The following is a 22,500-nucleotide window of genomic DNA, read 5'->3' on the forward strand; positions in this document are numbered from 1 at the left end:
ATGCAAAGTGACAACTAGTGGTTTTGATAGTGGACTAATCTCAACTATCTGTGAAAGCCCTAGTGTGACACACACAGACACACACACACGCACACACACACGCACACACACACACACACACACACACACACGCACACACACGCCACAATTATCCATCAATGCAACGCCTTCCTATAGAGAGGCAAAGTGACTGCCTACTTCCTGCTTCAGCACTGTACCAGAGATTTTCATCCACTATTTATTTTCCCATAGACATTTCGTAAAATGCTTATAAAATAAAAATAGTTTGACTTGGTCAAAACCAAATGGTTCCGATTTAGAAACAGGAGAGACCGCATAACATTTCACTCGGACCAAAACGTAAAAGAAATTGCGGATTTAAAGAAAAAAAAAATTCTGTGTAGTTTTTTAAAGTTTTCGTCCCAATGAAATGTTCTATGGTCTCCCCCGATTCTAAATATAGCTGAACCGTTTGGCTTGATGAAGTAAAACTATTTTTTTATAAGCATTTTACGAGATGTCTATGGGAAAATAAATGGTGGATACAAATCTCTGGTACAGTGCTGAAGCAGGAAGTAGGCGGTCACTTTGCCTCTCTATAATTTGTACACAATTCTGTTGAGCTGCCCACCAATAACCCCTGGTGTTGCAGCACAGTTAGCACAGCGGCTCAGTGTGGATCCTCCTCTGGGGAAGACGAGGCCGCGCTGCTGCTATAGCTTCTGTTTGAGGTGGCCGCTCGCCACGCGGGGCCAGCGAGCGGCCCGGGGGGGCTTTACCCAGGCGGCCCTGAGAGCACTGAGAGAGTCTGTCAGCAGGAGGGAGGTGAGAGGCTGCAGGGCAGGCAGACAATCCCCCCTCTGTCCTGCCCTCTCTCTGCTGCTGCTGCTGCTGCTGCTGCTGCTGCTGCTGCTGCTGCTGCTCTGCAGTACCTGACGGCCCTCAGCACAGAGTGGGGCCCCTTCAAAAGGGTCTTTTCCTCTTCTCTCTCTGCTCCCTCGTTCCTCTCCTTCACCTCCCTCTCCTCTCTCACGTTCTCTGGGAGAACAAGGCCCTCCCTGACCTCACCTCTCATCACCGCCGCAGAAGAAGAAGAGAGGAGAGAGAGAGAGATGGAGAGAGGGGGGGGGGAAGACGGAGACAAGAGAGAGACAGTGAGAGACAGAGAGGGGGATATTTATGGGCAGAGAGGGAGACAGAGAGAGAGAGAGAGTGGTGACCCTCTCCACAGAGGGCCTGACCTGGCCTCCCACAGGGCCCCCCTGTGTTGGCTTGAAGTGGTGTCATCCCCGCAGACTGGAATGCACTGTGGCGGTATCAAATGCAAGGAGAACACACACATGCACGCACGCACACACACACACACACACACACACACGCACATGCACACGCACACACACACACACACACACACACACACACACACACACACACACACACACACACACACACACACACACAGAGCACTGATCCGTGCAGACAGAGAGGGAGAGTTACAGCCGTGGCGGTTGGTGACACCGTCACGTCAAATGACGTTCCTGCTGATAGCGTCACATTCCTGGAGTGACCCGGCCCCTCGCCTCCCTCCGTCTCTCTCTAACTGGGATCTGGAGGACGGCTCCAGATCCGGGGGGGGGGGGGAATCTAAGAATAAATTATGAAGAATAAATCATGGAAATAAATGAAATGTTAAAATAAATTGCAACTCTTTCACTCCATTTCTTATTTTGGAATGTTATATTCCTCAAAAGGTGTGTTATTATCTTCTTCTTCTTTTTTTTATCCCATTTTCTCCTCAATTGTACTTTGCCGGCTGCTCAGAGTCCTCTCTGAACTTTCCTACAGCTGTGCAACAATCTCTGACACTGGGGACAACTGTTGCCAAAAAACAAATTCTGAAGGAATGGAAATCTCCCTCTCCACCCTCTTTCCAATTGTGGTTGACGGACATGACCTCTGTTATACGCATGGAGAGACTTAGGTTCCTGAGAACCAATACACTTAGAAAGTTTGTGACTATCTGGGACCCGTTTTTGGTCTACCTCAACGAGGCTAGGGGTGACGGGTGACTCGCCCGGCTGGCTTCCCACAGACCCCTTGAGTGAAATCCCAAGTATATCGTTTACAAGAACATAAGCACCTTAGGTGGCTGGCGGCACCACTTTGTAATGTTGATTATATTGTTTTGTTTTGTTTATTCTTTCTTTCCTCTGTGTCTGAGCCTGTTTGTCTGTTTTGTCTTGTTTGTGTTCTATAAAAATTTAAAATATGAAAAAAAAAAAAAAAAAAAAAAAAATGGTACTTTGCCAATTATTCCCCCTGCTGCCCCAGTCGCTGCTCCACCCTCTGCCAATCTGGGGAGAGCCGGAGACTAGCACCATGCTTCCTCCGACACATGAGCTGTAGCCAGCCGCTTCTTTTCACCTTGACAGCTGCTGCAGCCTCACCGGTAGGACGTAGCATGTGGGAGGATCGCGCTATTCCAACCAGTTCCCTTCCCTCTGAACAGGCGCCTCGACCGACCAGAGGAGGCGCTAGTGCAGCGACCAGGACAAATACCCTCAAACCGGCTTCCCTCCCGCAGACACGAGCCAATTGTGCCTGTATGGACGCCCGACCAAGCCGCAGGTAACACCAGAACCTGTGCCCCTCGCGTTGGTGGGCAGGGACGTTACCGCTACACTACCCGCCCGGACGCCCACCTCTGGTTATCATTAATTCATTGCATCATATGCTACAGTTTTCTAAGCAAAATGTTGTAGTTGGGTAAAGGGGGTATTTGGGTTCAGAAATCAGGGAAAAGTTTGAGAACCACTGTGATATCTTTGGATAAACCACACCCTGTGTGGAAGCCTATGAATAAGCTGGCCTGTGGCGCGGCGGGGACCGGATGCTACAGGCCTACAGCTTCCAGTCTCAGCTCAGTGCAAATCAGCTCTGCAAACACAACCTGCCTTCCCCCCCGGTGGTCTGGCCGTGTCGGCGCAGGAGCCAAAACAGACTGGAGAGTCTGGAGGCGACGACATGTACTCACTGTACTAACTCCATCTTGATGTTCACAGCTCCTGCCTTCGCTTCGTTTTCCATGCGTCCCTTTACGAGCCCAACGGGCTTTTTGGGTGACGGCGCTACAAGAAAGGCTGGGCTTGGAACGTTTACAAGGAGCTTCTTTATGGAGTGCAGGTTGTGGCACGCTGGCACATGCTAAACAATACCCAGTCTGTAAAAATCACACCGCCGATACTGCCGTCTCCACGCGGCCCGCGGGGGGGCGCCGAGCGAAGCCGACACATGTTGTCGCAACAACGTGGTGTCGGCTGTCAATAAAAGAGGCTCTCTGGTTTGGTTTGAAGAGAAGGGCGCTCCAATTTGTCCACATCTGAAGAGGAACATGCTGTGGGGTGTGTGTGTGTGTGTGTGGGGGGGGGGGTGGCGAAAGGCATTCTGGGAAATGCAGGAAATCGCTAACACAAGTAGAAACAGATGAGGCAGTTTGAACCATAGTGGATAAACCAATAAACAATGGATTGACCTTTCCTAAGCCCCGCCCCTCGGTCAAACCCTCAGTCAACTGTCATGTGCAGAGAGAGCAGCAGAGCAACATTGTGACATAGAGTAGAAAAGCTGTCAAACAAACATTCATATCTCAAAAACGACACATCGCATCACTTCTATTGTGACATTGTCAGTGAGTAGCCAAAGGGTTTGATGTATAACATATTTATGTAGTGTTAAAGTTGTGTGAACTGTCGTGACTTTAGTAAAAAAAAAAGAAAAATGCAGCCTGGAAAGTCAGCTAGAGTGAATTGTGACATCACACACTCTAGGCTGGCTCCATAGGCTCCTACACAAGCATGCTCATCTGTTATCGGAGGACAGAGCGAAAAGGGGCGGGACTTAGGAAAAGGTCATTGAACATCACAGGACCGATGACATCAAACAGCGTAAAGAGGGTGAGTTTACATCGTTTTTTTCCAACCAGGCCAATATAACAATGAGCGTGCGTTTGTCCAATCACAAGACGGCGGTGGGCGTGGCTTCAGTGCAGAACTCTTGCTGGGAAACGAAGTAACGCTTGTTGTTGTTGTTGTTGTTGTTGTTGTAGCGGCTGTGCCCGGCGCCGGGCCCCCGTGTTTTCCGCCCGCCCGCCCTCAGACGCTGACGGGCTGCTGGCACAGGCAGAGCTCCCGGGCTGGGCCGGGCTGGGCCGGGCTGGGCCGGGCTGGGCCGGGCTGGGCCCGCGGGCTGGGCTCAGAGCTCCCACCGTGGCCCATTCACACGGGCCCATTCCAGAAGCGCTCTCCATAGAAACACATCCCACACAACACAGAGCCAACAGGCAGCCCCACACGTCAGCCAGGCCTCAAATACTAATTTGTCTCAGAGGGACGCAGAAAAGACTTTCTTTTTTACACACGTTTAACGAAGCCCTGTGTGTGTTTGTTCGCCTTTCTCAGATGGGGAAAACACACACACACACACACACACACACACACACACACACACACACACACACACACAGGCAAGTAGACACACACACACTGGCATGCATGTAAATACAACCACATAGTATCTCTCTCTCTCTCTCCCTCCCTCCCTCCCTCCCTCTCTCACACACACACACACACACACGTCACACACAGAGTAAACAAGATTGATGAATGGGCGACGTGCACACACACACACACACACACATTTGCACGCACACCCTTTAAGAAGAGGGATCTATGCGTCGGGCCTTGCCTGACACCGCCTGCAGTCACAGAGACAGTGATTCAGGGCCTTTCATCACGTCTGTGTGTCTGTCTACAAGTCCTCACCTGAAGAGGACTCACTCCGACATATCACTGAGCACAGTCACATCCTTTAGCTGCCAGCAGAAAGCACTCCAAACTTTTCCATGCCATCAAGAAACATGAGTGATAACAGGACTGTGGCACCTGGAGACACCTGGAGAGAGGCAGCAGGGCCCAGCGGGGGGGGGGAGGGCACAAAGCAGTGGGAGATACATCGTGACGTTTCAGATCAACGACTTGATGAAAGGGCAACGTGATGGAAGTGTCGTTGACGAGACGTCAGCGAAACATTCCACTTTTCTAGCAGGTCGAAAAACGGAAGAGGGGTTTTTATTAGGCCCAACCCTACCACCAGTGTTGGGGGTAACTCGTTACAAAAGTAACATGTTACATGTAATATATTACTTTTAGCAGTAACTCAGTAATATAACTTATTACTTATAGGATTTCAGTAATATTATACCAGTGACTTTGTCAAGTAACTCAAGTTACAAATTACTTACAAAAATAACCACTATAGATGACAATAACCAAGGAAAATAATAACATTTAGAATTTTGGATTGTTTACACTGCGACTTGAAGGCGGTTGAAATAATTTTTTGGGATGGTTCCAGGGCAGCGATGTCATTCTGCTGCTGCTGTTGTTTTGGTAAAAGTAATGCAAAAGTAGTGTAATAAGTAACAAGTTACTCTACACAGACAGTAATATTGTAATGTAACTTATTACTTTCAAATTAAAGTAACTAGTAATATGTAGTATATTACATTTTGAAAGTAACTTGCCCAACACTGCCTACCACACGCTTCTTTAGCTGTTCACCTATTCTGAATAAGCCATTTGAGAGTCCATCAAAAAGCTGTTTGACGACAAGTGTTACAGTATATAATAGTGCTACACCCTCAAGTGAGCTCAGTGATCAAATGAATCAATAGATACACGTGTTGCACTGTTCCTGTAATTGTTTTATAATGATCGCCCAATGCTAGGCAGCATGGATGACTGTAAGGCCATGTTCAGACTAGGAGGCCAAATCTGATTTGTGAACTTTAGTGACCTATTAATGACTTTATCCAGATTGGTTTTATGAGTCTGGACGCTCCAAGTCTGATTTGTGTCACTTGTCCCAAACCACATATGGAGGTAGTTTCCAATCTGCTTTCGACTGATGTGACTTCAGTGCGGACGCGCAGATCCACCAAATCTGATTTGAACGTCACTCGCAACTCGTCATCAAATGCTTCTGCGCAGGAAAACCACGTCACCAACGTACGTATTTACTGACGCCCACGTCGTTACCATACGTAGCAACCCATGCAGATAGGCTGTTTAGGTCTGGACACACAGATCCGACTTGAGAATCAGATTTGTGGCAGTGCGGACACACTCCCAAATCAGATTTGGGAAACCAATCAAGATAATGATGATTAATGACTTTATCAGCCAATCAGATTTGCCTGTAATGTGAACATGGCCTAAGTTAAGCAGCACTTGGATTGGTAGTCATATCAGACAATCTAGCTAAACGTACTTAGTACTTATATAGCTAAACGTACTTAGTACTTATACAGGTATATGTTCTGAATATTATGTACCATCAGTGAACCAAAGCTAGACATGTATTTTTGGTAGCCACTAGCCAGTAATGATGTTAGCTTAGCCATGTCAACTTCCATGTATGTATCTTACAAGACTGTAAAACAGAAAAGATCAATAACTTTGTAATCCTAACAGGGATATCATGAGACTACTCGCGTCGCTAGTGATTGAGCTGTGACGCACAAGTCCCTGAACGGTGTGTGTGTGAGTGTAGCCATAAAGCACGTCGTACACGACACACAGCAACCATAAACAAAACCATCAACCTCGTGAACACAATTAGCCGGTGCTGCCTGCCCGGCCGCGCGTAAACAAGACATGACATGAGCCAATGGGAGAGCTGAGGGGGCAGACAGTGCGCGTAAACAAGACATGACATGAGCCAATGGGAGAGCTGAGGGGGCAGACAGTGCGCGTAAACAAGACATGACATGAGCCAATGGGAGAGCCGAGGGGGCAGACAGTGTCGTGTTGTGCAACAGCAACGTTTGTGTTCAGTTGCGCCATGTGAGCGCTGCAGTGGGCGGAGCTACAGCCCAGTGCAGCGCCACTGCCAACGGCACTGATGAATAATGAAAGAGCTCTTCCTCCGCTTGAGATCCACGGTCCCCATGGAGGCCATTAGCCCCGACACACACACACACACACACACACACACACACACACACATACACACACATACACAGACATACACGCACACACACGCACACACACACACGCACACACACATACACAGACATACACGCACACACACGCACACACACACACACACACGCACACACACACACGCGCGCACACGCACACACACACACACGCGCACACACACACACACACGCACACGCGCACACACACACACACACACGCACACACACACACGCTTCCTAAACATATCATCACATCAGCTGTGTAAGCCTAAACTCTTCCCTGACTGGCAGTAATGGCCGGACGCCCTGGCTGTCATCACTGCATTGAGCCATAATAGGCTTTTTGTAAACTCTCCTATCTAATCTGTCACGGTCCAGCCCTCTTCTCCTGACGCCCCTCGCTGACCCCCGACCCCGCCGGGCTCCACCCCTCAAACCCCCTGCCCTCTGCGGGGCCAACAGGAGGAGGAGGAGGAGGAGGAGGAGGAGGAGGAGGAGGAGGAGGAGGAGGAGGAGGAGGAGGAGGAGGAGGAGGAGGAGGAGGAGCAGGCCCCTACAGACCGAGCCGGTGATATACAGTGTGCCAGCATGTGTGTTTTACTGCCCTCTCAGGACACAGCTTATCTAAAGCTGCTCTTTGCTGCTTGTCTGCTGCTCCTTCAGGTCTTTGTTAGGCTCAGACCGTTGACTTAAGCTGAAAAGCAGCAACTTTGACAGTTGTTTTGTCCAGGAGGCCATTAAGTCATATACACAAAGCCTCCTCATAGACTCAGCTGAACTCTGCTCCACACGCAACACACTTCCTGGGACAGAAACGTTTTGGGCTACCTTTGGGACGAGTTCACTGCTTTACCAGACAAATGTTTTCATGGTCTGATTGACGAACTGATTCACAGGATGAAGGCCAGGTATAGTTTAAAAAATGACAATACCGATACCAGTAGCGGACAGTACCAGTACCCTTAACGTGATCCCGATACCAATAGAGAACTTCATTCGATACCTTTTTGTGTAGTGTATACTTTTGAATGTTTTGGCGGCATCTCAGCACGTTCAACTGCCAACTCCGTCACATAGACCGCACTCGACTCCACCACCACACACTGTATGGGTTGTATCTGCTGCGGTAGACCTCACCACCACACACTGTATGGGTTGTATCTGCTGCAGTAGACCTCACCACCACACACTGTATGGGTTGTATCTGCTGCGGTAGACCTCACCACCACACACTGTATGGGTTGTATCTGCTGCAGTAGACCTCACCACCACACACTGTATGGGTTGTATCTGCTGCAGTAGACCTCACCACCACACACTGTATGGGTTGTATCTGCTGCGGTAGACCTCACCACCACACACTGTATGGGTTGTATCTGCTGCGGTAGACCTCACCACCACACACTGTATGGGTTGTATCTGCTGCAGTAGACCTCACCACCACACACTGTATGGGTTGTATCTGCTGCGGTAGACCTCACCACCACACACTGTATGGGTCGTATCTGCTGCGGTAGACCTCACCACCACACACTGTATGGGTCGTATCTGCTGCGGTAGACCTCACCACCACACACTGTATGGGTCGTATCTGCTGCGGTAGACCTCACCACCACACACTGTATGGGTTGTATCTGCTGCAGTAGACCTCACCACCACACACTGTATGGGTTGTATCTGCTGCGGTAGACCTCACCACCACACACTGTATGGGTTGTATCTGCTGCGGTAGTGGGCCGATCACATGTCGCATTCAATCGAAGAATGCTTGCAGTGATTGGCTGCTAGCAAAACCACTAGATCTTCTAGATCTGTGGACAAAAAGGATCGAACGCAGGTATCGTTTCACTGGAGAAGTGTCAATATTGGTACTACAGGGTTATTTATTCGGTCAATACTTTAAACTGGTATTGAGTACCGATAGCCAGCCCTAAACAGGATGTACAAACACTAAATAATGATCTGGAACAAACTTGTGAATTTCTATGGCACCTCTCGAAAAGTAAATGTTTCAAAAGGCTTTACAGGAAGGCAAGAAAACAAGAATAGAAAAGTAATATGAGGAGATAGAAACAAAAACATTGGTTAGAATAAAAATACATACATACAATAAGGATAAATAAGCACATGGGTGGTTTTGGCAGGTGGTGAGGCTGTCTACAAAAAGACAAGACATCTGAGAGGAAGAGGGAAACAGGGAACACTAAGAACTTACATGTGGGGTAAAAAAAAAAACTTTTCCCAAAGAGAAATACTGACGAGGAGAAGCTAGGCCTGAACTGTCTTCATCTATTGCTGCTTCTGCTAATAAGCACAGAGGGAGGGACATTTAGCACTCAGCATTTCCACTGGCTGACAGGGTAACTGGGGGTTGGCAGACTGGCTGACAGGGTAACCGGGGGTTGGCAGACTGGCTGACGGGGTAACCGGGGGTTGGCAGACTGGCTGACGGGGTAACCGGGGGTTGGCAGACTGGCTGACGGGGTAACCGGGGGTTGGCAGACTGGCTGACGGGGTAACCGGGGGTTGGCAGACTGGCTGACGGGGTAACCGGGGGTTGGCAGACTGGTTGACGGGGTAACCGGGGGTTGGCTGACGGGGTAACCGGGGGTTAGCAGACTGGCTGACAGGGTAACCGGGGGTTGGCAGACTAGCTGACAGGGTAACCGGGGGTTGGCAGACTAGCTGACAGGGTAACTGGGGGTTGGCAGACTGGTTGACGGGGTAACCGGGGGTTGGCAGACTGGCTGACGGGGTAACCGGGGGTTGGCAGACTGGCTGACGGGGTAACCGGGGGTTGGCAGACTGGCTGACGGGGTAACCGGGGGTTGGCAGACTGGCTGACGGGGTAACCGGGGGTTGGCAGACTGGTTGACGGGGTAACCGGGGGTTGGCAGCAGACTGGCGGTGGGCCCTGCTTCACAAACACCTAACCCAGAGCAATTTAGAGACAGAGTGGCATCAGCGGAGGACCAAAATGCGTGACTCATTAGCCAATGAACAGCCAGGAAAGGGTCTCGTGCTACTTTTGAATGCTAAAATATAGCTGATAATGTACAATTTGATTCTAAAAACAAACAAACAAACAAAAACTTTCAAAGTACAACACAAACTGTCCATTTTGCTGCAACTCGACAGTGCTGCTTAATCCAGGACCTTACTTCCTGGAAGTCTTAAGAGTAAAAAACTGGTCCATTGGAGTGAATGAAGATGTCGCGACTCTTCTATATACACGGCTCTGACCTAACCCAGTTCTAAATGAGTGTTTTGACACCAGACTTGAGACACAACTACCATACTGTCTTGTACTTGTACTTGTTGTTTCTATACTTTTTGTTTTTATCTGTGAAGCACTTTGGTCGGCCACTGGTCGTTGTAAATGTGCTCTATAAATAAACTTGACTTGACTTGACTTCATTTGAGCTGCTCACTCAGCTCAACGGATCACAGTTATCGCATGGCCCGACCCACCAGCACAATGTATGATGAAAGCCTGCATGTCTGATAGAACTTTCTACAGCTGGAGTAGTATAGCAGGATATTGTACAGCTGGAGTAGTATAGCAGGATATTGTACAGCTGGAGTAGTATAGCAGGATATTGCATAGTGGAAAAGGAGTGTTTTATAGATGCAGAGGGAGCACCATAATGACTGGACACAGTAGAGAAGTTGGCTCAACAGCGACCTCGCTGCGAGAAACTTGTCCAAAATGTCTTTTTATAGCGTTGACTTCATCACTTACCCGTCTGTATCCTGGTAGTTGACGTTCAGTCTCTTGGTAGAGCCCAGCAACTCTGTAAAAAAAACACACACAAAACAACAGGTATCATTAATATTTGACTAGGATATGTTGGGCCAATCTGATTCTTAACTGAGTTACCTCCTCCTACTACTGTATAGTGGCTAGGGATGTAACGATAACCGGTTTTAATTATAACCGTGATAAAATTCCTTGCGATAACCGTACCGTTTGAAATTTTCATTATTAAAACCGTGGTACCGTGATTACAGTGCTTTGAAAAAAACTTGGTAAATACTGTCCATCATCAACCAAAGTTGGCAACAGTCTCCCAGATGCAAACGTGCAGCCTTGGAGAAATGATTTCAGTGAGTGTATCAATCCTTGTTGGGTCTGAGTTTTCAACATAAAACTTGGTGAAATGATTTCTGTGAGTAGTACGTTTTGAACATTTTCAGCACATTTCAACAAACCGTGATAATACTGATAACCATGATCATTTTGGTCACGATAATCGTGATGTAAAATTTGTATACTGTTACATCTCTAATAGTGGCGTCAATTCACTAAATCCTAACGTATGGAAATGAATACCATGTTTCAACAAAACTTCCAAAACCCAGGAACGATGAAACTATCCGCTCAGAGATAACTGATTGGTTCTGAATGCTAGATTGATTTTTCTTTTAGGTATGGCTTCTATTCTAAATAGATTCCTGTGATTTTTGCGTGGTCTTTGCTCTCCATAGAGAGCCAAAGTGGAACGTCACTTCCTGCTTCAGCTCTGTACCAGAGATTTTCATCCGCCATTTATTTTCCCACAGACAGTTTGTAAAATGCTTATAGAAATAGTTGTACTTGTTCAAACCAAACGGTACAGATATATTTAGAAAGAGGAGAGACCGCATAACAGTTCAATGGGACCAAAACATAAAAAAATGCGGGTTTAAAGAAAATATTTTTTCGATGTTGTTTCTTTAAGTTTTGGTCCGAGTGAAATGTTCCATGGTCTCTGCCGATTCTAAATACAGCTGAACCGTTTGGTTTGACCAAGTAAAACTATTTTTATACGCATTTTACGAAATGTCTATGGGAAAATAAATGGCGGAAGAAAATCTCTGGTACAGTGCTGAAGCAGGAAGTGACGTTCACTTTGCCTCTCTCCATTATAATGATAAAAAAAACTCGCGAAAGTATGACGACACATTCCCTTCCCGCTCCCAACTGGTCATCTGCATTAATAGTCACAACCTCCTAGTGTCCATGCTGCATTAGATACAACCTCCTAGTGGCCATGCGAGGGAGTGCGATGCCTTGAAAATAACAGAGCACTGTTGGGAGCTGGTAAAGCCGTAGTCATGCAGGCTATGTAAATGGATAGACACAGATGGTCATAACGATGCAGTGTCTCGTAGCACAGTGGAGACAGTGGGAGTCAGTGTTCCAGACTACGGAGACTCCTACAGTCTACGTCTCCTCAGGCTGCCACACTAGACCAGCACTCTCTCTCATATAAATCGGCTCCTTTCTCTCGCCACCTCTTGAGGAAATCCAATCAGTGAGCACAGACTGAGCGAGCGGAGGGCCGCGGAACCTGTGGCGTTTCCTACAGAGAGAGCGCATTGAGCGGGAGCGGGACACCTGACCGGTGCGGGGGTGATAAATCCCCTCCTCTCGGGTGGGACGTCCCGAGGGAAGCCACGTTAGCCCCTCCTGACCCCGGCGTGACCTCCTGCGCCCAGGTCAGAGCACACGCTGCTACACCGCTAAGACCCAGGAAGAATACATGGCAGGGCCCCTTTGATCTCCTGCTGGACAATGCCTCCCTGCCTGACTCCCCCCTGCAGGCCTTTACATGAGGACAATGTTACTGCCAGCGGTCACCACGGGGACTTGACCACACAGACCCCCCCCACCACCACCACCACCACCACCCCCACCACCACCCCTCTCTGGACTCTTCTACTCAAAAGCTAATCAGACCCCGTCAAGTGATGGAGACGTCCACCCCAAGACCTCTTGTCTCTCATTTGGGCCACTTTTGTCACTCTCTTTTGAGTGACTTTATACATCTCCTCCTCCGCCCCCTCCTCCTCCTTATACTGGAATGTCCCCTCGCATCGTGGCATTTAGGCTCCATGTGATGCAGGGAGAGGCGTTCCTTGTAAACTCTGCCGATTCCCCCCGAACAAAGTCTCTAGTCTGTGCGCTACAGTCGTGGCCTGGCTTGCGTTGAATCAGCGTGTCATTATAATGCCACGGTCATCGACTCTGCACTGTACGTGAAAAACGCTGCATTCAGTGCAGAGTACAAGTCACTTCAGTGCGAGTACGGTACAAGTCACTTAGTCTGTTGGAGCAAAGGGCCGGCGAGCGTGCCGGCTCTGAATCCGCACACAATCACCACATTGTGCCGTCGTGTCACACGTGTTGTATTTAGAGGCGCAGATTAAAATACAGCTCGATATCAGCTGTTGCTGTCTCCCATTATGATATCGAGTAGGGATAGGTTAATTGACAACCAAGTATAACTATGCAAGAAACGTTATATTTATTTCTGAGAGAAACACGTGTGTTTCTAGCAATGTCATTGGCTCGCTGCAATGGAAACAATTGATAAATGCGGTAAAATAAAATAAAAAGCGCAAATATTATAATTTGGATTGGAGAGCTTGTGAAAGCAGGCTCAAATGGAGCAATCACCATTCATTTTTCTGCCCCACTCTCTACATATTGTCACATTTACGCATTGTGATATAATGAAACCAGTGTAGGGAATGAAAAAAATATTTCGGTCTAAAAAATTGAGGCATTTACAAAAATAGGGAGAATTTAGGGGCAAAAATGCCCCCAAGAAATCTCAGAATGCCCCTAAAAAAAACCATGATCCAGGGGCAAAGATTGCCCCATGATTTCTATCATTTCCTTTTCATTCAATTCATTTAATTTCCATCTCTAACACACACTCGACACCTGCGAGCTGGCTGCCAGAAGAAGACGAAAGTAAACCCACTCACACAAACAGTGCGCTGTTGTCCACAATTACGCTTGAGCAACTTGATGCAGTATTTCACTGTGTTTGATACGCTGCCTCGAGAACAAAGTGTTGTTTTCCGTGTGCCTTTTGAATGATCGCCTCCCACAATGTGTGAAGGTGCGTCTGACGCCGCCAGTGTCAGTGTTTACTACCAGAGGTGACGGGAGGTCAAGGGTCAGCCAGCAGGGGGGGTTAACAGAGCAGAATGGCAGAGCGATCCCAGACACGGGATACGCCCACAGCGTGGAGACCAGACCAGACGCACTCCTACAGTACCCTACTCAGCCAGAGGAGGCCAAGGAAGCACCACAGCCAGCCTCCTTAACATCTCTAAAAAATAAGCTACCCCGCCTCCTCAGTCAGAAAACAACAATGCTTTGAAGTACCGTAAGTTCCTATTGGAGTTCTTAGCAACGCAGCGGGCTTTGCCCCTGGAGATCGGAGTGCTGCTTTGATAATGACCTGGATTCCATAATTAATGTTAATAAATCAGACATTGCGTAATGCACAAAGAAGCACACATGCACACTGAAGAGAGAGAGAGAGAGAGAGAGAGAGAGAGAGAGAGAGAGAGAGAGAGAGAGAGAGAGAGAGAGCCATCTTTGAAAGCCTTTCTCCACCACATTATGGGTTATCTGATATCAAACTCCCCTCATCGTGGGACTGACAGCTTCGGCAGGTTGGCTTTTGCATCGCTGCAGCTAGTTGATGCTAAATATTGCAGCCAGTGTTCCTCTTAAGGCCATCATCTGCTGCACATTTGTTCAAAGTTATTTTTAATGTTGTTTATGGAGAGAGAGAGAGAGAGAGAGAGAGAGAGAGAGAGAGAGAGAGAGAGAGACACTGAGGGCCAGAGTGGAGCTGCAGACTGTTTCAGTTACAACATTTGCAGGGACTCCATATCTTCTTATAATTTGAGCTGAGAGTAAAACGTGCCATGGATTTGCTGCCACAAGAATGCAGGGCAGCAGGGAGGTTTCGCAGCAGTCTGCACATTTGAGAAGTCTCCTCGGGATTCTGGGCAAATGGATTCGAGTCTGAGCCTGCGCCTCTGGTGCAACAGGCTGAAAGGGAATCTGTTGTAAAGTCTCTCGACTAAAATTAGACAAAACCACTGTGAGTATGAAAAACGATGATTATACGTCTGTCCATAAAAGAACAGGCAACGCCTCAGAAATCTTTTTGTTTCTTGGGGCTGGAGTGAGTGAGTGCATTTGGGACGAGGCAATAAACAAAAACGAGGCTAAATGGCAGGAATCACTTCTCTCTCTGCTCTCTTTGTGGTCCAATGCAGAGGCCATGATGGCACCACTCTACATCCAAAAGCTGCTGTGCTAAAAGTCACCTCTTTTTTCTCCTTTGTAAGAAAACAGGCTTTCCTCCAAAACAACACAACAGACTCTTGACAAAACATGTTCCCTGAAAAACATCAGAGGTTTAATTCGTACCACTTATGACTTATACTTCAGATTCAATCTTGTAGTCTAAATATAAACAGGCAGCAATAGTTTTAAAAGGGGCCATAAACAACATGTCTGCATGTTACTGATAGAGTGGGACTGGATCCACATGGCTGTTATGTGGTTTCAGATTGCATGGCTGATTGGTCTCCAGCAGCATAACTGTGCTATGCTATCCGCTCTCCGATTGGTCTCCAGCAGCATGACTGTGCTATGCTATCCGCTCTCCGATTGGTCTCCAGCAGCATGACTGTGCTATGCTATCCGCTCTCTGATTGGTCTCTGTCTGTGTTTTCACTCATGTCCTCCTCCATGCTGACAGCTTCGCTTTGAGTGAACGGCTGAACGTGGACTAACGTTCATTGGTAGCACGTCACTGAACACGTCATCATCTTTGTTTAAGGGGAGTCGGGACAGTTCATTGGGGAAAGTGTTAACCGAATTAACATGAATTACTTCAAGTAATTGACATGAGCAAGATCAAGTTGGGTCGAGGTTCTAATGTAAATGTTGGTGACAAATACATTTTGGGTTAATTGCCCAGCCTTATGATATACTCTCTGATATTGTCCTTTGACTAAGTAGAACGACCGCACCGCCGATATATGCCTCCGCCAACAAGGCAGCAGTGGACATGCATGTCTGTCCAGACTTTGACGTATCCGATGTCAACATCCAACTCCTTCTACCCATAAACCCTTGCGTCTTGGGCTCGTTTCCTGCGGTTGGTTTTGGATTACATTGTCGCCCCTAACGAAGCACTCTACGGTTCTGTTGGAAGAGGACCAGGCTAACGAAGCGCTCTACGGTTCTGTTGGAAGAGGACCAGGCTAACGAAGCGCTCTACGGTTCTGTTGGAAGAGGACCAGGCTAACGAAGCGCTCTACGGTTCTGTTGGAAGAGGACCAGGCTAACGAAGCGCTCTACGGTTCTGTTGGAAGAGGACCAGGCTAACGAAGCGCTCTACGGTTCTGTTGGAAGAGGACCAGGCATCTTGCTGCATCTTTCTATATTATGTATATTTCTAGTTTATTGACATATCGCCACAGCCGATTTAACACTCGGTCATCAGAGGAAATTATTCTCTTGGCCCCCAAAACCCGAACAGAACTAGTTAAATCTTCCTCCTCCTTTCATGCACCACATGCCTGGAACGAGTTACAAGGTGTTTTGAACATATCTTTACCCCCCTTCTTGACATGTTTAAAAATACTCTCAAATCTGTTTTCACAGAACAATGTCATTGCATGTGAAATGTGCAAATTGTCAAGTTAATTTAGCCCTTCTTTTTAGCCTTTAATCCTTGTAGTTTGTGTTTGCTTGTTGTGTTTCTGTGCGTATTCTGTGATGTTATTTGTCCCTGTTTGTATTTTTTATATGAAACCTTTTATTTTTGCTGTCCATCTTGACCAGGACTCCCTGGCAGAAGGGATATTGTATCTCAATGGGACCTTCCTGGTTAAATAAAGGACAAATACAAAATAAATAAAAATCTTGGTGCTGTTGGAAGAGGACCAGGCGTCTTGCTGCAGTTGTTTGGTGCCACCCGGGTTTCAATGGCATGAACCCAAAGGAGCCAAAGAGAACAACACTGCCGACTTCAAATCAACTGCTCTAAGTATGCTTGGTGTGAACGCACCATTAGTGTCCCACATCAGAGGCTTTTCCACCCTGTCGAGAAGAACATTCTGTGCTAAAGACTCAACACGTGTAATGTTTGGAATGATATATGATATATTACTGGTTGCAACTCATTTTTAAATGTATACATTTTAACTATCCTCTTTATTACGTTATTGGTTCCCCACTCATCAACATATCAGTTAAGACACTCTTCACAGTATTATTTTTTCATTCCTGCAGTTAGGAAAACATCTGGAAAGAGAGCATTTAGGTTTAAAGCCCCCTCAGACTGGAATAAATTAGCCCCATACATACGAACCATTACATCTTTTCACATATTTAAAAAAGGTCTGTCTTCTTGTCTTGAATCGGTGTGCTCCTGTTTCCGTTGATATATAGTAACTGTCTTTATATATACATATATATTTATATATATTGCGTAGTATATGACCATTGTGTGCTGCATAAATGTGAATGTATAAATGAGCAATTATGTGTTATGTATAAATGCATGTGATGTATATGTATGTGCTTGAATATGTATATTTATATGTATGTGTATGTATATATATATATATATATATATATATCTGCTATTGTACATGTTCTGTACAGTTCACTGAAAATACGATACGTATTACTGATTATTATTTTGGTTTATTTTTATTTTATTTCTTTTGCTATATTATCTAACTGATACTTGGGTGTTAATTGCCATAGTTATAGTGTTCTTGTCTCTTGTCTTGTTTGTCTTGTCTCTTCTGATTTAAATTGTAACTTGCTTGAATCTTGTTTTTGCTTGTTAGGACCCCCTTGAAAACGAGATGATTCATCTCAAGGGGTTTTTCCTAAATGAATAAACTTATATATATATATAATATATATATATAGAGAGAGAATCTAAAGATATAGAATATTGGGGGAGGGGGGGGGGGGTGTTGGCTATTGGCAGCTTTCAATCCAAAAAATATATGAGTATCAGTATTATTGGCATTCAAAAGCCCATAATATCGGTTACAGTCCAGTTGTGTGATAGGGTCTTTTACAAGCACCACTCTAAAACACAGAGAGAGAGAGAGAGAGAGAGAGAGAACGAACCACTTGGCAAGCAAAACATCTCTCATGATTAAAGGGCCAGTGCAAAGCCTTTTCCCCCTCCTGTGACTAATGGAAGGCTGATTGTTTGGTGTATGGGGCGACGGTAGCTGCTGTGTTTGATCCAGCAGCTCTGTTTGAAGATGGACGAGTCTCAGAGGAAACGCTGGGCAGCAGTCTCTCTCTCCAGCTCCGCTGCTCCCCCTCCCCTCCCCTCCCCCCTCCCCTCCTCTCCCCTCTCCTCCCCCCTCCCCTCCCCTCCCCCCTCCCCTCCCCTCCCCCCTCCCCCCTCCTCCCCTCCCCTCTCCTCTGGCACAGGAACACAGGAAGGTGCATGTGTGTTTAGCCAAGGCAGGAGCGGGACAGGATCTGTGTGTTATCTGCTGAGTGAACGAGGACGGCCCAGGCAGGCAGCTACACACGGACACAGAAGTGCAGTGGAGTCACTCAGGTTGTTATGTTCTTCTTTCTCGTCTCTGGCTTATCTGCGCTTTGGGGACGGGGACGTCGACGGGGTCTGATTCTGAAGGGACACAATGGAGGTCTTTCCCTTTGGCCTGTCCTCCGCCTCCATGTCATGTTTGCACAAGGCTCAGCATGGAGGAGACAAGAGCCACCCTGCGCCCACCTCCACCCCGCCCGCACGTCTAGACACCGTGCCAAGTTGGACCACGATCACACAGATGTAAACACGGGTCATTTTGATCCGTTTGCTTTGTCCTGTACGAGCCAAATACATAGATTACGTAGATATCGTACAAATACGCGCAGTAAGGATGCAGTGACGGTTCCGGTCTCCGGGTTCGTCTGATGGCTCCGTCTGGCCCAGTAAGGCGAGACGTTATTGACCGTTTTGACAATAGTTTCACAATTCACACACATAACATAACAATCCCTAAGTCTCCCCATGAGCTGTTGGGCAAAGCCGAATCTGTATGATTAGCTGATGAAAACCAGCCAGTTAACACTGAATCATATACAGAGAGAGACTACTGCCTTTTTGACGCGCTCATACACAAAATATTATAAGTTAAGAGAGTTTTGACTTCATGGATTGCTTGTCTGCAACTTTCATGCTTCTTCTTGGCTTGGTCTCCCTTGAGAAAGCTATTCTTAATCTCAATGAGTGTTTTTGGTTCAAATAACCTTTCCATCAGAAGCCAAATTCCACGTCAGATTTAACATTTAACTGACCAGAGCACTCCTAAGCGGTTAAGAGACAAGTTACCAGCTGTACAGGTTACTTTGGAGCATTTGACTGCATTTCTCCTCATAGATATTTGGATATTTGAACTGCCATTCCCCCACCCCCAATCATCGATAGCTCAGCAGGAGCATGTCTAAGGAGATGCATGTCTAACTTCATCCTCACAGCCGCATCCTGTAGAAACATCTGCCCGCGCTGCGTGGAGGAAGCCCCTCTGTGAACAGATAAGAGGCTCTTCCTGACCCAGGCAGAGGTGAGGTGAGTGAGGGGGAAAGGAGACTAGCTGCAGCAGCATGTGATGGTCATTTCCTCAGGCCTTGGTCATCACTTTGTCAGCTTGTGAAGCATCTCTGGACCAGACCACCCGTGTTATTGCAGCAGACGCAGCTCCAAAGAATAGGCCGAGTCATCAGGGGCATTAAGAGTTAGGAACACATGAGAGGTTTTGTGTTTTTACATCGGAGAAGAACAGACCAAGACAAAACACCGGATATGCTACAGAAGAACAGACCAAGACAAAACGCATGATATGCTACAGAAGAACAGACCAAGACAAAACACATGATATGCTACAGAAGAACAGACCAAGACAAAACACATGATATGCTACAGAAGAACAGACCAAGACAAAACGCATGATATGCTACAGAAGAACAGACCAAGACAAAACACATGATATGCTACAGAAGAACAGACCAAGACAAAACGCATGATATGCTACAGTAGGAGAGTGTATTCTATAAAAACAGTATATGCTGTCTGTGTTGTGAGCAGTTTGTCTACAATAATTTGTGCCACTGAGGAAGATGTAAAAATAACATATTTTTCTGGACCCTTTTTAAATCGATTTCTTACTCATTTTCTGCAGTGTGCAGGTTTTTTCAGTTCTTGTTTCACACCATATTATTGTCAGGAGGTGGTGTATCCCTTTGTGTGTGTGCGTGTGCGTGTGCGTGTGCGTGTGCGTGCGCGTGCGTGTGCGTGTGCGTGTGCGTGCGTGTGTGCGCGCGCGTGTGTGTATAAGCAGGGATGTAAACAACGTCCTCTTTGATGGTGTACCTAACACACCACATATTTGATGCTAAAGTGTGATTTTGGCATCTATGTTCTCAACAATCACATCAATCTCTGTCAAAGTCTTTTGGTATTCTTTGACACAGCATGTATGAAAGGACCTGGAAGAGTTTGCAGCTAGGGATGGGTACCGAACTCGGTACTTTTACAGGCACCGACCGAAAGTGGGCGGTACTACCGAGTATCAGTTGACATGACATGAAACGGTACCTCATTTCGGTACTTTTTTTTTTTTCTATTATAATTTAAAAATGTCGGTACTTGAACGCATCTCAGTGATACAAAGACAGCGAGCGAGATAGAAATTCCGACGCAAACTTGAAGGCAACACACACGAGGGTGGGTTACGTCAGCACGTCACTGCCAAAACAAGCAGAAGAGAAGAAGATGGCCTCTCGCTTGCGGTCCACTTCACAAAGATAGACTCAGACAACGCTCGCTGTAACATTTGCGATGCGAAGTGCAAAGCTGGCCAGGGGAACACCTCTAACTTGAGGAAACACTTGGTCAAGCATAAAATCTTTTTAAATGCGGAAGACTGTAAAGTGTTCGATAGCCTGAGGGTGGACGCTGCATCCACCAGCAGCAAAGCACCTACAAACAGCAGCTCCTCTGCTTCGTTAGCTGAAACGGACAACGACGACGACGAAACTTCAAGTGTCGCAAGTGAGGCGTCGACTTCTTCAACATCAGGTAACGTCATTTAATTAGCTAACGTTAGCTGGATAGTTGTAGCTTATAGCTTAGCATGTTTAGTAGCGTAACTAGCGTTGCTAACGTTATTATTATCCTCAGTTCGTGTCACCGTGAGACGTGTTATTCAACGTTACACTCTTGCTTTCTTTGCTAGGCCACCATGTGAGAGTCGCACAGGAGACACCCTTCACCCTGGCGAAGAAAGCAGCTTTACCCCGGCAGAAAGTAAATGAGTGCCACAGGGCAGTGACTGCCTTCATTGTAAAAGGCATGTTGCCCTTCGCAACGGTGGAGTCTCCATGGTTCAGGTAAATTATTTATTTATATATAAATGGGTGATAATGTGTGTGTGTGTGTGTGATATTCATAGAGTAAGCTAAGTTACTATCAATAGTTATTTTTATTGTCTATATATAGGGAGATGACAGGGACCCTGAACCTAAAATACTCCCCTCCCTCCAGAGACCTTCTCACAAACACACTTATCCCAGCTTGGTATCGTGTTGAGAAGAAGAATGTGAAGGAGGAACTCAGGGCAGTTTACCATATTGCAGTGACCGCTGATGGATGGAGCAGTGTGGCACAAGACCATTACCTCACGGTCACTACCTTGCTGCGACAAGTAAACTCTTGGTTTGGGAGGGAAGAGGGAGGGAGGGAGGGGTTTTATTTTGTTGGGTGCTGCTGCTAAACAAAAAAAAATCTAAATAAAGAACAATGTTGAAATTGAGAAGTTTGGACTTATTTGTTTTACAACTGTACATTTTTGTTGTTGCAAAAAAAAAAAAATTTTTTTTTTTTTTTTTTTTTTTTTACTCAAAAAAGTATCGGAAAAGGTACCGTTTTTGGTACCGTACCGAATTCCAGGTACCGGTACCGTACCGGTATCGATTCAAATGTGAACGGTACCCAACCCTATTTGCAGCATAGTGAGCCAGAAATCAAAGCACTTTTGGATGATAATCTTGAAAAATGAAGTAGGTCAACGTCAGAGTCTTATGTCAAAGTACAGTCAAATCAAACCAAGTGCGATATCAGTGACTGAGGATGCGCTGATGAAGGACAAGATGACTGAAAAACATCAAGTGCCTGACTGTGTGTGTGTGTGTGCGCGTGTGTGTGTGTGTGTGTGCGTGTGCGTGTGTGTGAGGCTGTTTCTAACATTGGTTAGAAACAGCACATTGTTAGCTTGGACTAGGGCTGGGTATTGGCAAGGATCTCACGATACGATACGTATCACGATACGATTGTATCACGATATATTGCGATGCGATACATATTGCGATATTCTACAGAATTTACTCAAAATTAAATAATAGAGCTAAAGATACAACACACTGTGTACCACCCAGGTAGTGTAATAATATGTACATCACTTTATACTGATAAGTTAGTGGACAAATTTAGTCAAAACTACTGAGTGTTGAGTGTGTTACTGAACGCATCGATATGGGAAATATCGATACAGTATGGATTAGGGGTGGGAATCACCAGATGCAGAGGCCTGGCATGACATGGCCTGCAAAAAAA

The 22,500-nt window shown here is 46.6% G+C and overlaps 1 protein-coding gene across 1 annotated transcript in view; it reads right to left on the reverse strand.

Annotated features, from left to right (window-relative positions):
* The window catches only part of caskin2 (CASK interacting protein 2), a 122,188-nt gene that overhangs the window by 58,921 nt on the left and 40,767 nt on the right, over positions 1 to 22,500 (reverse strand). The window contains exon 3 of the mRNA XM_083648707.1: positions 10,782 to 10,833. Coding sequence (XP_083504833.1) covers positions 10,782 to 10,833 — 52 coding nt within the window. The remainder of the gene's footprint in view (positions 1 to 10,781; positions 10,834 to 22,500) is intronic.

The sequence above is a fragment of the Poromitra crassiceps genome (genome assembly GCF_964638095.1).
Source record: "Poromitra crassiceps genome assembly, chromosome: 13".
In the NCBI taxonomy this organism is placed as follows: domain Eukaryota; kingdom Metazoa; phylum Chordata; class Actinopteri; order Beryciformes; family Melamphaidae; genus Poromitra; species Poromitra crassiceps.